Genomic DNA, 15,363 nt, shown 5'->3' on the forward strand with positions numbered 1-15,363 from the left:
TTCTCGGTCTGTTTACCATCTTTCCTGATGTGTCACCAATGCTTCTAGTGAACCACACCCACAAAAACAACTCAGAAACAGATTTTCTTTAGCCACATGACATTGGTGAATTGGGATATTGTTAACTAGGTCACGTTGTTATCTAAGTGATCATTCCTCCCCCATTTTCAACAAATATTTATTGAGAACTTATTCTGTGCCTGCCACCGGTGATATAAAATGAGTTAATCACAGTTGCTGTTCCTGGCCAGCTCAGCGTAGTGACAAGTTGAACATGCCTTACGCATTGCCAGGGAAGACAGTTTCTATTTTTTAACTTAAGTCGTTTTCCAACTTTTAACTATTCACAACTTGTTTTTTAAACTATGGTCTCCATTTTTGCTTTCTGTTTAGAGCCTATGCTAGTGGCATCATTTGCAAATATGTCAGAGCATTCAAACCTTATCCTTTTTTATCAAATGATTCATTTATACTTTTTTGACTCCAATCAGTGCTTTTTATTGCTGATGATGCAAGCTAGTTCCATGTGCTTATTTTGCACTATTATGTATAGCACATATTATTTTCTTTGTGGCATTACCGTACCTTGTAAAGTGTAGACCTGTGGCATCCAATATTAAATGAGTGAAAGAGATATATGTGTATATATACGCATGCATACACATATATACACACAAATGTATATATACATACACATATACACACATACGTGCATACACACATATCTAGATGAGTAACTGCAAAGTTGAACTGTCTTTGCCCTTTTAAGTCTATAACTAAAAACCTGCCTTTCTAAACAAAATTTTATGGTTTCAGTCAAATAAAATTAATTTTAACCTGCTTGGGCATGGGATGAGATTTCAAAAGTTACAATTGAAAATCTGGTGTCATTGTATGTGAAAGCAGCTATGCTCTCTCTCTCTCTCTCTCTCTCTCACACACACACACACACACACACACACACACACACACACACACACTTTCATGACAGACACTAAGCCACAATGTAACTTAAAGCTGGACCTGAGCCAAACAGCCAGGATTCATGAGTATATATGACTATTATTATTACCACCTTACCATTATCATTATCTCATCATAAATATTATTATTGCTACTAATGAGATTTGTAATAGTATTATTTTTATATTGATTCTTTCCCCCAAGGAACTCCTCCCCACATTTATAAAAGCAGAAGAGACAATTGACTAATTACCTAATACTAAAGTTAAGAACACCAAATCAATATTGATTTGGGGTAAACAAAGGAGATTGTCCTACAGAAGCTATAATATAAGTAACATCTCTCAGAGGTAGAATTTTCCTCTTAAAGTCATTTAGGGTTACTTTTGGAGTTGTATTCACAGATTATCATTACTTCCTTGAGAGAGACACCACGCTCCTCTATAGAAGTCTGGGAATACACAGGGAGGCTCCGCATCAGACCATCAGCTTTAGCACTGTGAGTTTCAGGGCCTGACCTTCACAGAGACAGGGGCTGGCATGCACCCCGCCCCCTCTGGCCCCCCTTCCTTCCATCCCCCCTACTTACCCATATGCAAAACCAAAATACTATGGAATAAAGGAAGAAAACTTTGCTCGAATGTAGGTCGACTCCCACTCATCTCATTGTCCAGGAAAGAAGCTCCATTTTACTATTGAGCACATCTGGCTTACAGCACAGTCTATGTGTAAGGAGGACAGGATCCCCTACCACAGCCATCACCAAAGTACCAACAATCCTCCACCAGAGTCCAATAGAGTCCCCCCTATCTTTGACCCAAAATCCCCCTCCAACCTGAGTTGTGCAGTTAGAATTCAGGATTTGGGTTTCCTTTGGTTTGATTTTGTCTGTTGGTTTGGTTTGGTTTGGTCTGTTCCTTTGCTTTGTTTTAAGAAATTTATGCCCGCAGCCTCTGCAGCGCCAGTTGGATCCCCAGCCGCTGGCAAGGGTCCCACATGGCAAGCAGACCTCTCCTGCCACCCGCTGCTCCCCTCAGCAGTGCACTTTGTCAGTCTGCCTGTTCTGCTCCCCGCTCTGGCTCTGGTGAATTTTCTCACCCTCCCACGTTTCTGACTGTACCCAGTGCTTGTATAAATAAATAAATAAATCTTTAAAAAAAAAAAAAGAAATTTAAATGAAAAGAGAAAGACAATTTCTCAGTAGGGAATTGATTTCACAATCAATACCCAATTTCACAAAAATATACCATGAAAATGAGAAAAGTGAATTTTAAAACATGAACTTAGAAAGTGTACAAAGAACAATTCAACTAGTTAAAAAGATAAAGATATGATTCAAGACAGGATATGGCTTTTGCAACAATGCAGGTTAGATAGCTTGAATTCTCCTAGTACGGAACACCAAGTACTGGGTCAAAAACAAATCAGGCAAAAATTCAATCTTTTAAAACAAATTGCTCACCCCACATAATAATAAGGGAAATCATCAGTCCTCCAGCACTGTGACTCTTCAAAATGTACTATAAATTCTAATGAATGTAACTGAAATAGAACAGAGTTTTAAGTATTAAAAAGAAGAAAATAAACTAACTTATATGAATTTGATATGGTGATTTTTTACAGAAAAAATTCAAAAGTCTACAAATTATTAAAACTAAGTATTTAGTAAAGTTGCTAGATAGATCAGAATATTTTAAATAATCAATTATATTCCCACCCACCACCAACAAAGACTTTAGAAATAAAACTTTAAAAACTATATCTCTCATAAAAAATAACCAAAAATAGTGTTTTGGATTAAGCTCAATAAAAGACTGGCAAGGTTTTCACAAAGAAAAACTTTTAACTCTTAAAATGTCTAAAAGAGGACCTGAATAGTGGAGATTATACCATGTTCATAAAAATGTAAACTCAATTCCCTAAAGTTATACTCCTAACATTAAAATTAACTAAAAATGGAATATAATTCCAATTTAACATATGTGAGTAATAGAATAAAATTGAGTTGCTAGTATTTGAGGTGAATCTGGAATCTTTTAGGGAGCCTGATTAACAGCACCTCTGATAGCAAAAAAATTTCTTAACAAAAGCATGTATGTTCACATAAATAATGCAAAATAACCAATAATTGGAATAATTGCAGCAATGTTAGGAAATTAAGAATGTGATTTCTTGGCAAAGGAATTGCTGTGTCAGTTACAAGAAGGAATATTTCATCTATGACTCCAAAGGGAAGTCTGGAACACTTGCCCAAACCCTAAGATACAGACAGTAGGTTTCCAGATCTAGAGAGAATGTTTTAGCAAGTGCACCCTGCCACACATGAGAGCATCCAAAGCATCCAGAGGTATCTGAATGAGGATACCTCACTCAAAGGCCACTTGTTAAACTGTAACAGACATACCACCTGTTCCTTCAGAGGCCAATAAGTGATCTTTGAACAGGCTGAAGTTAAAAAGTAAACCTATGCTTCACGTTTTTTGCATTGTTATAACTAAAATACTTATGACAGCTGGCTTCATATAAGTATGCAGTCAATGTTTGCTGCTAAGGTTAGCTCAGTGTTTACATTTTAAAAGAAAAACATATTTGTTACGAAAAAGTTTTTCCAAATAGTCTGATTACTTTTGAGACAGCTCTTAAAATTATAATACCATGTAATCAGCTGAACTTTCTGTGCTACAGTTACCTTTCCTACTCTATAACTGTGAGTTTGTGGTATTTTATAGCGAATACAGGGTTAATTCAAAACCCAAGATTATAGATGCTCTTTATAAAAGTATTGCTTCTTCATTGACATTATAAATTCTCAAGAGAACAGATAAGGATAAAATCTATGATCAGTAAGATTTGTTTTACCAAAAAATGATGCATTGAAAGATGCATAAAAAGCATCATGTAGAATGTGGAAAAATCACAGACTAATGACGTGATTTGGTGTTTCCTTTCAACATTTTCTTATGTTTCTGACTCACCCAGCTTTCCTCTCATACATCCTCTCCATTGTTAGTAAAAGGTAGCAAACACAAACTAAAAATTTCATAGGCTTGTAACAGATTCCTAAAATGCTCAAATATGTTTATCATTCAAAGGGATAATGTAATGTGTTCTGTATAAAACTAAAAATTTCCTTGTCAAGTGTATCTATAATCTGTACCTCCTTCTTTTCCTGTTGAAAGAAGGGGGGAAGTGAGAGAATATAATAGTTCCACATCCAAAGTCCCTATAAGGCCACTAGTAGACTGAAATTCTCTGCTGCTTCAGTATTCTCTTTTATATAAATTTTAATATTGTTTTCAAAGTATTAATATATTTCTAAATTACCAAGAACAAGGTTCTGTCCATAATAGGAATATCATGTATCCTAACAGCATTTCGCCACTTTCAAAAAAGATTTCTCCTTTTCTGCTTGCAATGAAACTTGTATTTATTAAAACATTCCTGATAGAGGGAAGAGAGTAGGAAAACAATGCATCCTTTATGATCAATGCATCTTCTGTTCGTAGGTTAGAGGGTCTCACTGCAAGCATGAAGAAGTGCTAGACTCCACCAGAACAATGATTATTTTTGTATTAAATTTGTATTGTTGACTTTAAGGTAGGATATTTGCAGAGTTATTTTGAATTTTGTGGGAACATAATCTTACTTTTATTGTAGCTTGACTATGACTTTCCAATTTCTTTTACAACTTACTTGCAGGCTTTCAAAATGTATTAATACCCTAAAGCCATGACCTTGAACTCACTGGATTTAGGTTAAAGCTCCTCATGTCATAGATCTACCCCCTAAATTGCATTGTAATCTGTGAGATTTGAAGTAAATTTTTTCAGAAGGATGCTTGTGTTTGAAATTGGAGCACAAATTTAGGATTATAAAATATCTGGGGAAATAAAGGTCTATAGGTAAAATCAAACTAGAAGCATTGCTAGCTGAATTAGCAGTTCAAATATATTGTCTTATTTTTTTTATCTTGAAATTCCAACTATAGATAGTTTTCTTAAATCAAATTACTTTATCAGGAGATTGCGGGCTTGAAGAAATTGACTTTCTAATTTTTGGACAATAGTTTCTTCAATTTCAAGCTAAACAGCTAGAAAAGTTTACTAGAACCTTTGTTCTCTTTTGCAGACATGAGTCACTGAGAACATAGAAGGCTCAATCCCAGCTCAGTCACTAGCCCTAACCAGTTGTATATCCATGAATAGGCTGGGGCCTATGAAATCACAGGTTTTAAATGTATAGTCTAAGTTCTCTCATGTCAAAACAAGGAGGTTGACTAAAGTAACTTCCATAATTATTCTGATAATTATGAATTAGGTGAAGTTACAATACTGATGATAATAAATGTTCATAGTCTATTTTTCTTGGGGATTCCATTTCTGATTATTGTTTTAATTGTATCTTTATCTTTATATGAATGATTCCTAAACCTACATCTGGAGACTTGACTGCTCTGCTAAGCTCTAAAGTCAGGTTAACTGTGTTCTGGACTCAAAAGCCTGCCATTCTCTTTAGATCAACCTGTTCAAAATGGAATCCACTGTCCTTCATTTTCTTATCCCCCAAACCAACTAGATTTCCTGATTCTTCTGTCCACAAAAAGAGACTGTCACACTTTTTCAACTAACCAGATTCAGAGCTTCCAAGTCTTTCATCTCCTATTTTTTGCCAAACCCATGACCAGGCAAGTCCTGTCAATTCCTTGTTTTTTTGTTTCTTCTCCATCGTGATCTCCTTTTCCCCTGCTCCTATGGCCTCCCTCCCCCCTCTCCATTCTCCTATCATCACCTTGGTTTAGGACCAGGTCTCATAGAGCAGTCCTTCACTTTTCCCTAGGTCCTCTCTCTCCTAATCTATTTATACCATTTCAAGATAATGTCAGCCATGCTCATGCACTTTCCCAACACAAAGCAGCCTGACTCACCAAAGCTTGTAACTCCATAATCTGCTTTTCCCTCCCCATTAGTCACCCTAATAGACTCTACTCACTCTCCAGGGGTCACTTTGTATATTCACCCCTGAACACTTATCTGACCATTAACAGAAAGGCTTGTCCACACCAGCTGCCACATCCATCCACACCTGTCCAACATCCATAGGACCTCTTCTGACCTCCAAGCCCACAGTGTTCTACCTGCTGCTAATCACCTATGCTACTCTTTTTTTAGATTTATTTATTTATGCATACAAGAACTGGGATGTAAGCCAGAGGTAAGGGAGGTTGAGAGGATTTACCAGAGACAGAGTGGGGAGCAGAACAGGCAGATCTACTGCAATACACTGCTGAGGGGAGCAGTGGGCAAGACAGAAGAGGTCTGCTGCCCCATATGGGTTAGCGCCCTGGCTGGGGATTGAACTCATACTGTGGTGGCTGCCAGCTGGGCTGCAGATAGCTTCATAGTGCTGAGACTTAACCCCTTATGCCACCAAGGAGGCTTGTGCTACATTTTTTAATAAAAATATAATTATAACAATTATAAGCATGCTTTCATGTTTATTTTGTATGTATCCTTCCCATAGTTATCATTACAGCATATATACAGTTTTATGTTTTTTCCCAATCTCTCTATTAAAAAAAAAAAGGAAGGAGGGCCTCCCCTGGTAGCACAGTGGTTGAGCGCTGGGTTGCGAGGCTGCCCGCAGCCTCTGCAGCGCCCGTTCGATCCCCGGCCACGGGCGAGGGTCCCACAAAAAAAAAAAAAAGGGGGAAGGACAATTCAGTAATACAACGGATGCCACTGAAGGACAAGAGGGGCAGCTAACCCTTTGGAAGAGGAGAGCATAAGAAAGAAAGGTGTCACAGCAATTAGTATCAGAACCCAATTTCCAAGGACCTGTCAGAGTTAGCCAGAAGGAGGGGAGAAGAGGAGGCAAAAAGAGAACGTGCAGAAGCAAGCAGCATGAAGCACTGTTGTCTGTCTCAGAAACTGCAGGTGGTTCATTCACCATGGTTGGAGCTAGAGAGCCTGTGGCAAGAAACTGGTACATCCTAGAAGGATTGGGTGCCAAGCCAAACAGTATGAGTTCCATCTGTCAAGGATAGGGAGCCATGGAGTACGGTAATGGGTGCTTGTGCCAAACACATTGGTGAAATTCCTAAATTTTTGTGACATATACAGCTTGTTGTCTACTTGATATTCAACCTCCTTTTGTCTTGTTAAGGGTGGCAATGTGCTCAGTTAAAATACTCATGTCCCCAGACTTCCCAATGCTCTGGCGAGACCACAAAACCCAATTATATATATAATTCTGGACAAGTATATATAAACAGTGGGCGAGGTGCTGGGAAAACTGTGTGTGTGTGAGTGATACTTTAGTCATTTCTGTTTACAACTGAAACTCTGGGAATTCAAAATAAACATCTCTGTCTGTGAATTTCTTATAGACGCCAGCAAAAGTTTCAACCTTGTGTTCCATGCTGTTCTGCTATGCTTGATTCAAACGGACTTTTATGAGCACTTGCCCAAAAATTCACTTGAGAGGAGCAAGTCCTGCAAGATCAGGTCAGGCATAGATGTCAGAGTGTGGTTTTGGGACACTGGCTTATTTTTTGTATGGTTTTTTTCAAGTTGGCTGAGGCAGAATTCTCTTCTGAGCAATGAAGACCATGTGCTTCCTGCTGAACTTTTTTTTTTTTTTTTTCCCAGTTCCAGCACTAACTGGACTTGGATTTTCTCTAGGAAGACTTCAGTTGAGAAATGGGAAAGAAGATGAAGATAACTTTCCAACTTCAGTTTTCCTGGGTGCTGTTAAGTTCATCTCTTGCAGTTGGACCTTGAGGAGTTCCTTAGGACTCGAACTTTCTGGCTTTTCGACTTCAGGTTTTATGATCTTGGTGTCCTAACTGAACATGAGCACCAGCCTAGGAAGAGCTGGGAAATTTTTTAAAACTAAGTGGGCATATATGTTTTTTCCTTCTCTTTTTCCCCATTGTATTTGCCTAGAATGAGGATACAAATCTTGGAGGTGGAGCGGCCATGCAAACATGAGGAAGAAAATTATACAAGTATTGGTGACTTCCTCCAGCATCTATATTGTTGAGACTCTCTACCTCCTGACTATTTGTCATATGAAGAAAATCAGCCTCAATTTGATGAAACTACTGAGTTGGATTCATGCAACTGAATGTAATTCTATCAAGAATATTTTATGTATTATCTTGGAGATGCCTAATGAACTTAGCATATTAAAGACTCAAAAAAGTTCTATTTTACTTTAACCTAGTATTATTTGACTATAGAACTCTTTTTCCTTAGAGCACTTAGTATGTCTCTCTGAGTGAGATGTGTTCTGACTGTTCTGAAGAAGCCTGGAAAATTACACTCTTTTTTGTGTGGCTCCAGTAGATGGATAGCTATGACATTTTACCAAGAGGGAATAGGAGGAGTGACATGTTAGGGGGAAAAGATGATTAGTTTATTTTTGAATGTGCTGAATTTGAAGTATCTAAGTGGAACTACTCACCAACAGTTGCATGAAGCACTGAAAATCATGAGTGCGATTTGGGAGTAGCCAATATAAACGGTGGTTAAACACATGCACTCCATGGGTTAAACCATGAGTTTTAAGTTAGAAAGTGTCTCACAAGTGTTTTTATCAATGGGGAAATTGGCAGTATAGTTTGAAACCTTGGTTTGCCACCGCTCTTGAAGGAGGAATGCTCTTTCCTCTTATATTCCTGTAAAGAATACGCTGCTTAAATTCAGGCACACTGGAGTTCAAATCATGACTTGTCCATTTACTTATCTGTGTGAACTTAGCTCAGTTATTCAGCTTCTCTGAGCTACCATTTCATCATCATGAGGTTGTGGGAGAATCATAAAGTATTCAACATTGTGCTTAGTAAATTATAGCTACTCAATCAATGCTAATCCCCCACCTTATAACTAGAGAAGATTTGTTCTTTCCTACTTTCACCACCTGTGTAGTTCCTTTCACAGAGTAAAGAAGCTTTTAAAATTAAGCCAGGGCAATGATTTAGCTTTAGTCTATTAAATACTTATGTATCACTTGAAGATCGAATTCCAGAGCAAATTGAAAGAGATTTTATTTACAAGATGGATGGATGGTATTTTACTATTTTATATATTTAACAAAATTTAAAATTTTTCCTGTATGTTTTGTACTCTTCTGCCACTTCATAAATATTAACCTAGTTAATGTTCACAGTATTGTTAAATATTATATTACTGTTTATTATGTTAACTAGATACTGCTATTATTCTCATGAGGCAGATGAGGAAACAGTCCGCACTGAGAGGTTAAGTAATTTGCCCACAGTCACACAGCTAGTAAGTGGCAGAGCCAGGATTTAAGCCTGGGGAGTCAGACCTCAAAGTCCACGTTCCTATTGTACTACTACATAAAATGCAGATATAAAAGGAAACACTCACATTGTTTCTGTTCTTTCATTCTCAAGAGATCTTTAGTAATAATTATTTTCCAACATTTAAAAAAGCAATTTGTCTCCAAGTATCTTTTTATCAGTGTCAGAATTAGCAATATGTATAGGAAAGTTTAGCTAAGAACTATTTAGAGAAGATAGCACTTAAAAATTGTGTCAATGTAGTGCTGTCCCAAGTTGCTATCTCTGTAGTAACAACAAAACTGTTCTTATTTGTTTGAACTCTCTAGGCTCCATATAATTAATTTAAGCATGAGAGAGCATGTATGCACTCTTTTTTTTTTTTTAAAGAAAAGTACTGCTTACCTTCCTGCAAGAGCACATGTATTTTCAAAGGCTCTCACTCCCTTCCTAGGAATGAGCAGATGTAGCCAGGAAGCACATGAAATAAGAAGCAGTGCCAATGGCAGGAGGCTTAGATTAAAGCTTACGGAAATTCCCAAGAAGATGTTTTTAAGGGGCATTTGAAGGGCATAGACCAGGTAGAAAGTAAAATATAGGATTATTTCAATGGAAACAATTCTCCATTTCATTTTCTCCCAGTGGTCTTCTAGATCTTAAGACTATATTCATGGGAAATTGGTAGCTATGCAATGATTTTTTTAATTATTATCAGAAAACCTATATCCTGCTCCAATGTGTCTTCATTGGATGATCTAAATCTGGCACTTGATGTCTTTTACATCACTTTCCCTCTCTATAAAAGTGCATCACTATTCCAGATCCCTCCCACACATTGATGCTTCCAGGGTGAATGAGATAATGTTTATAGTTCCACAGGAGAAAAGATACTAGGTACATTAAAAATACTAGTAGATTAAAATCCTTCCTTTTCTTGGAAGTGTATGGTATACCACAAGCATATAGTATTGTTCACAAGTCAAATTTTCAACAGAAATGATAATGTTTTCATAAAACAGGTACTTATCCCATTAAAAACTTAGTTTCTTTTAAAATTTTCAACCATTTTCAAAGGTAGCAATTTGAATTGGTTGATATTTTTCTTTATATTTACATTCATTGACTCTTTACTACCTGCTATATATATATTTTAAATTTATTTATTTATACATACAAAAGCTGGGGTACTGGCCAGAGATGTGGGGGTGAGAGGATTCACAAGTGACAGAGCGGGTAACAGAGCGGTCAGACTGACTGAAATACACTGCCGAGGGGAGCAGTGGGCGAGGCAGGAGAGGTCTGCTTCACCATGTGGGTTGCTCCCTGGAGGGCTGGCCAGAGATCGAACTCATGCTGCAGCTTCATAGTGCGGTGCTTAACCCCTTGCACCACCAGGGAGGACCCCTTCTATACATTTTAATGGAACGCTTTCCTTCTGGTTAAACAAAATATATTTTACCTTTCATTAATGACTCTTTAAGACATTAATTTATGAAATTATTTTAGTTGGCTTCAAAGATAACATCAGCTGACATCACAAAGTTGCTAATGCTACAGAAATATAAGCCCTAGAACTAAGTTAAAGGAACTACTAGTTCCATTTTATTCCATACCTAACATACAAATCTGAAGTTGGTTGTCAATACACAACCAACTTGTTTGTACATTGACAAGCTAGTATATCTGAAAATGGGAGATTAAGCTGCTGAAAACTTTGGAAGTCATGCCATATGGGTAGCTTAAACAAACACTCAGAGAAGAGAACAGTTAAAAGGAGCAATACGACTTGACCTCAAATTTTCAAATATCTGCCAGAGAAATGAGAACTATTCTTGTAGTTGCAAACAACTAAACTATAAACCTAGGTAGACTTTTAGGAAGGGATTTTAAAATTAAGCAAAACAATACCAAAAATGAAAATGACCATTTTTGAAGTTTTTGTTTACCGTAATTTCTAGGAAAGAAATTGAATGATTATTGGACAGATTTTGTGAAGAGGGTGCTTGTGGGCTGGGAAGTTGGGTTCAAGAACCCCTTCTGATGCTGAATACCTATGAGCCATTAGTACATTAGTACAGTTAGTTAGAAACTGTACATTAGTACAGTTTCTGTACTAAGTTATGACAGAGTGACACCTTTACAGCTGTTGGTCTCTTGCCTCTGAACTAAAAGGCTCTGAGTGCTGTGGTAAGTCTTTATGAAGTAGTCCTTATGACAACTTAAAAGTTCTGCCATTCTTATTACCAGGTTGCCTCACTTTATCTCTTGTTTTAAAAGCATCGTGCTCCATTCTAATTGGCTGCTTCTAATGTGGTGTTGTCTAATAATTTAAATAGAGATGTCAAGAACTCTCCCACAAGTAAGGTCTTTTTCCCATCTATATTAGTTATTAAAGGCCTTTTTAGCTTTCTTCCAAATTCTCAGGAATATTCTACATTTAATTTGTCCATTATGTAGCTTCTGGAAACTTGTTATTAAAGTTCCAAGCTTTATGTCCTAAGCTTCCTAATAATTAATAATTTCTCAAATTCTGACTTCATTACTGAAATTTTCAAAAACATTTAATCATAAGCAATGATATATTTATCACTAAGCAAGATTTTCCTTATATAGGTATACCTTTCCTGGATAACTTCTTCGAAATGAAGGTAGAATAGATACTAAATTAGATTATATAATTAAATGAAATTGATTAGAATGCTAATTACTTTTCTCTCCTGAGCTGCTTCATATGTAAATTATTCATATGGAAAGTACAGATTGCATTAGAATATGGGGAAATCATTCTGATTTCACTGGTTCTCTTAATCACTATTCCCGTTTTCAATGGTTCGCTTAACACCTCTTCCTGCTTTATAGCAATAGTTTTAACATAACTCAGTTAAAAAAAATTAGTAAAAATTTACTCTATACCTAGCAGCTGTTATCAGCTAAGAATAATGAAGAATACAAGAGAAATACCCTAATGTTCTCTATAGACTCAGCATAAAAGAATGCTCTACCGCTGGGGAACTTACTGTCTTCTTAAAGCAAATAAGAACAAGTTATAGAACAATCAAGGAAGTATTTTACCAAAAAGCAGAATTGTTACACACTGTAAATGCTTTTGAAATTTGTAATGAGAAGTGGAATAATTCTGCCTCAGTATAGTGGGCTGAAAAGTTAAATAATAAATATGCATTTTTTAAAATGTACGATGGTCATTAGGTTGATACAGGTACTAACACCCTTTGGCTGTTAAAATTTCCTATCATTTATTTGATAAAAAGAATAATTTAGAGGTGTTTCAGTGACTCTACTGGGAGCATATCTGTAAGATACGAAGAAAGTCCCACCACTGCCAATATTTGAAAACCCAAAGGGTTTATTTTTTTAAGTGAATGAGGTTATACAAAATTACTGTCCCCTACCTTTTGCCACTTGGTAGTGTTGACCAGAATCTTCCAAATGCATAGTGCCGACCTCACCCCAGTTCCTCCCTGGAGAGACGAAGTCCTTACATATCCCCAACCGAGTCGTTATAAATAATATCTACATGTCTCCCAAAGCTCTGCATTGCAGCCATCACATACGACCGAATGGGATCTGCAAAATAGATAACTTTCTGGAAACTATCTAAAGGCACAAAACAAACACTGCTATATAAAAAAAATCCCTTTGAACTTAACTTTTGCCAGTTTCCCTGGATTTGTACACAGAATGATATTTTCACAGAACTTATAAAAAGTCCCAGACTCAAGGGCTATTTAATTCCCTTCCATAAACAGCAGCCCTGAGCACTCCTATCCACAGTTAGCTGCTGGAGGTTGTTACTAATTGTTCCCCATAAGGGATTTCACAACACAGTCTCACAGCACAACACCCCCTATGTAGACTGCGAGCGCTTGGAAGGACCACAGGTTCTCTTTGTGGTGCCCCGGCCTCGGGACAAGCATGCCTCAAACTACCCACTAGCTACTCCTTTTTTGCAGCGTCCTGCGATTGCATTCGGGAACACCTTATTTACACCAAAATGGATACACCTCGCGTGAGCCTGATAAAGTCTGCAGACAGCGGTTAGGGGAGATGGCCTCGCCCCGCCTCCCCCCAAAGGCGTCAAGAAAGCTGCGCACGTCACTCAGCAGCTAGTGCCCTCTCGGGCACCCCAACCCGGGTTTTGGGGTGGGGTTCGGACCCCGGGATCGCGCGGACCCGGGAGAAGGGGTGGCGGGGAGTAGGGGGCGGGCTCGTTTTGCCGGGGGAAGATGGAAGTAGGCGCTTGTCTGTTTCGCGGTTTTTTAAGCCCCTTGGCATGCCCTGACCTGATCCAGAGGGAGTCAACTGCTCTCTGGAATGTTCGGGGAGAAGGTGGGAGCCTGCTTTGCAGGGGAGGCCTGTGGGTGCTGGAGGGCACCAGCGGGGTCACGCGGAGAGATGCAGGGCGAGCGCCCGGAGGGGCCCGGGGGAAGCTGGGGGCCGCGGTGACCCGCGCGCGCGGGGGCTGAGGCGCGCGGGGGCTGGGGCGCGCGGGGCCAGCGGGCAGGAGGCCGCGTGGGCAGCCCCCTGGGCTCGGGGGGTGCTGGGGGGCGGCAGGGCGGCGGCGCCCCGGCTGCACCGCCTGCGCTGTCAAGCGAGCGCGGGGGGCGGGCGGGCGGAGGAAGGCGGGGGAGGGCTGGCACCGGAGCGCCGCGGTGTCGGTGCAATAAAAATGCATCCCATGGAACTGCCCATGGAGAAGGACGGGACCGAGGCGCAGCAGCCGGAGGAGGTGGTCAAGGCGGAGCAGGACGCCCAGGAGGCGGCGGCGCAGGCCGGGAAGTGAAAGGTCTCGGAAAGTTCAGGCGCAGCTGCGGGCGCCGAGCCCCGGGCCAGCGGCGCAGGAGCCCGCAGAGCCGCTCCGCAGGGCAGGGCGGCCGGGCGGGCTATGGTCCTGGGGCTCCCGGCGCCCCCGAGGTGCCCGGGCCCCTCCAGGCCGGTGCGCGAGGGTCACCCCACCGCCCGGCTGGGCTCCCGCCCGCGGCTCCCGGGCGCCGGCGCCCCCTGACCGCGCCTGGCGCGCCAGGAGGAGGAAGAAAGACCGAGCCCCGGCTCTGTCCGAGGACGGCCGGCGCTGCATCCCACCGCCGAGAGGGCTCGGCTCCCTCGCGCACCCGCCCGGCCCGGGTCCTCCCGGCTCCTCCCGGCCATGGGGAGCTGCGCGCGGCTGCTGCTGCTGTGGGGCTGCTCCGCGCTGGCCGCAGGTGGGTGGTGACGCTGCCGGGCCCCCACCTCCCCTTCCCTCGGTCCTGCTGCTCCCCACCTCGGATCGGGGGTGTAGGGGAGTGCGGGCTGGGCGCGCCGAGCTCAGCTCCCGAGGATGAAATGAGTGGCCATGTTCCGCCTGCCTCCCCCGGTCTCCGCACTTCGAAATACTGCCGATTTTTTTGCAACTGCGATGCGCACGCCCCGGGATCAAGCAAGATCCTGGGTGCGCCCTGCCGGAGAGACGGCCACCTTAGTTTCTTTCTCGGTTTGGGCTTGTAAAAAACTGCCTTTCTACTTGGTGAGGGAACAAAGGACCCAGCTCGCCATCCCCCGGCACTTCATGGCCTGGGGAATGGTGGGGAGGGGTGGCCAGCGACCCTGGGCGCGAGTGGGCCGGAGCCGCTCTCTCGCCCGGAGCGGTCGCCGCGGTCCCCGACCTCACGCCGGGTCCTGGGGAGCCAGGTAGGGACACCTGGGGCGGGGGAGCGCCCTCGCACGGGGGCCAGTGCCCGGACGCAGGGAACCCCGGGGCTGGGGCGGTGGGTGGTGATCGCCCCGGGCTGTGCGGAGCCGGCTGGCCGCCCTGCAGGAATTGGTACCCTGGCCGAAGCTCCGCGGGAGGTCGGAGGCGGGTCTGCGCCCTGGCTCGGCCACTGGACGACCAGCAGAGGCGTCGCAAGATGCCCGCTCCCTCCACTCTCGCGCTGGCTTTCTTGCGCTGCCCTTGGCCACCCGCTCCTAGGTCGCCGTTGCTAAATTTGGGCGCTCCTTCTGCTCCTCTCCCTCCCTCTTGCGGGTCACCTGGCTTCCAGTTAGTCCTTAGTGCAGCTCAGTGTGTGAGGAGCAGGAGGGAAGTGAGGGACTCTGCCGCC

At 41.7% G+C, this 15,363-nt stretch overlaps 1 protein-coding gene and 1 pseudogene across 3 annotated transcripts in view; one reads left to right on the forward strand and one right to left on the reverse strand.

Annotated features, from left to right (window-relative positions):
• Nucleotides 1-7,290: 7,290 nt before the first annotated feature.
• Nucleotides 7,291-7,815, reverse strand: LOC119248265 (40S ribosomal protein S7-like; annotated as a pseudogene).
• Nucleotides 7,816-13,533: 5,718 nt separating this feature from the next.
• The window catches only part of NTN4 (netrin 4), a 100,872-nt gene continuing 99,042 nt past the window's right edge, over nt 13,534-15,363 (forward strand). Inside the window, exon 1 of one of the 3 annotated variants that reach the window (XM_037513839.2) lies at nt 13,534-13,615. Coding sequence is in view for 2 of the 3 variants with exons in the window: in XM_037513837.1 (XP_037369734.1) it covers nt 14,433-14,487 (55 nt within the window). In the remaining variant the exon portion in view is untranslated. Of the gene's footprint in view, nt 13,616-13,946; nt 14,488-15,363 lie in introns of those variants that run through there. The other 2 variants (XM_037513837.1, XM_037513838.2) reach the window with 2 other exon arrangements.

This window comes from Talpa occidentalis, unplaced genomic scaffold (genome assembly GCF_014898055.3).
Source record: "Talpa occidentalis isolate TD23 unplaced genomic scaffold, MPIMG_talOcc4v2.1 talOcc4.16, whole genome shotgun sequence".
Classification (NCBI taxonomy): domain Eukaryota; kingdom Metazoa; phylum Chordata; class Mammalia; order Eulipotyphla; family Talpidae; genus Talpa; species Talpa occidentalis.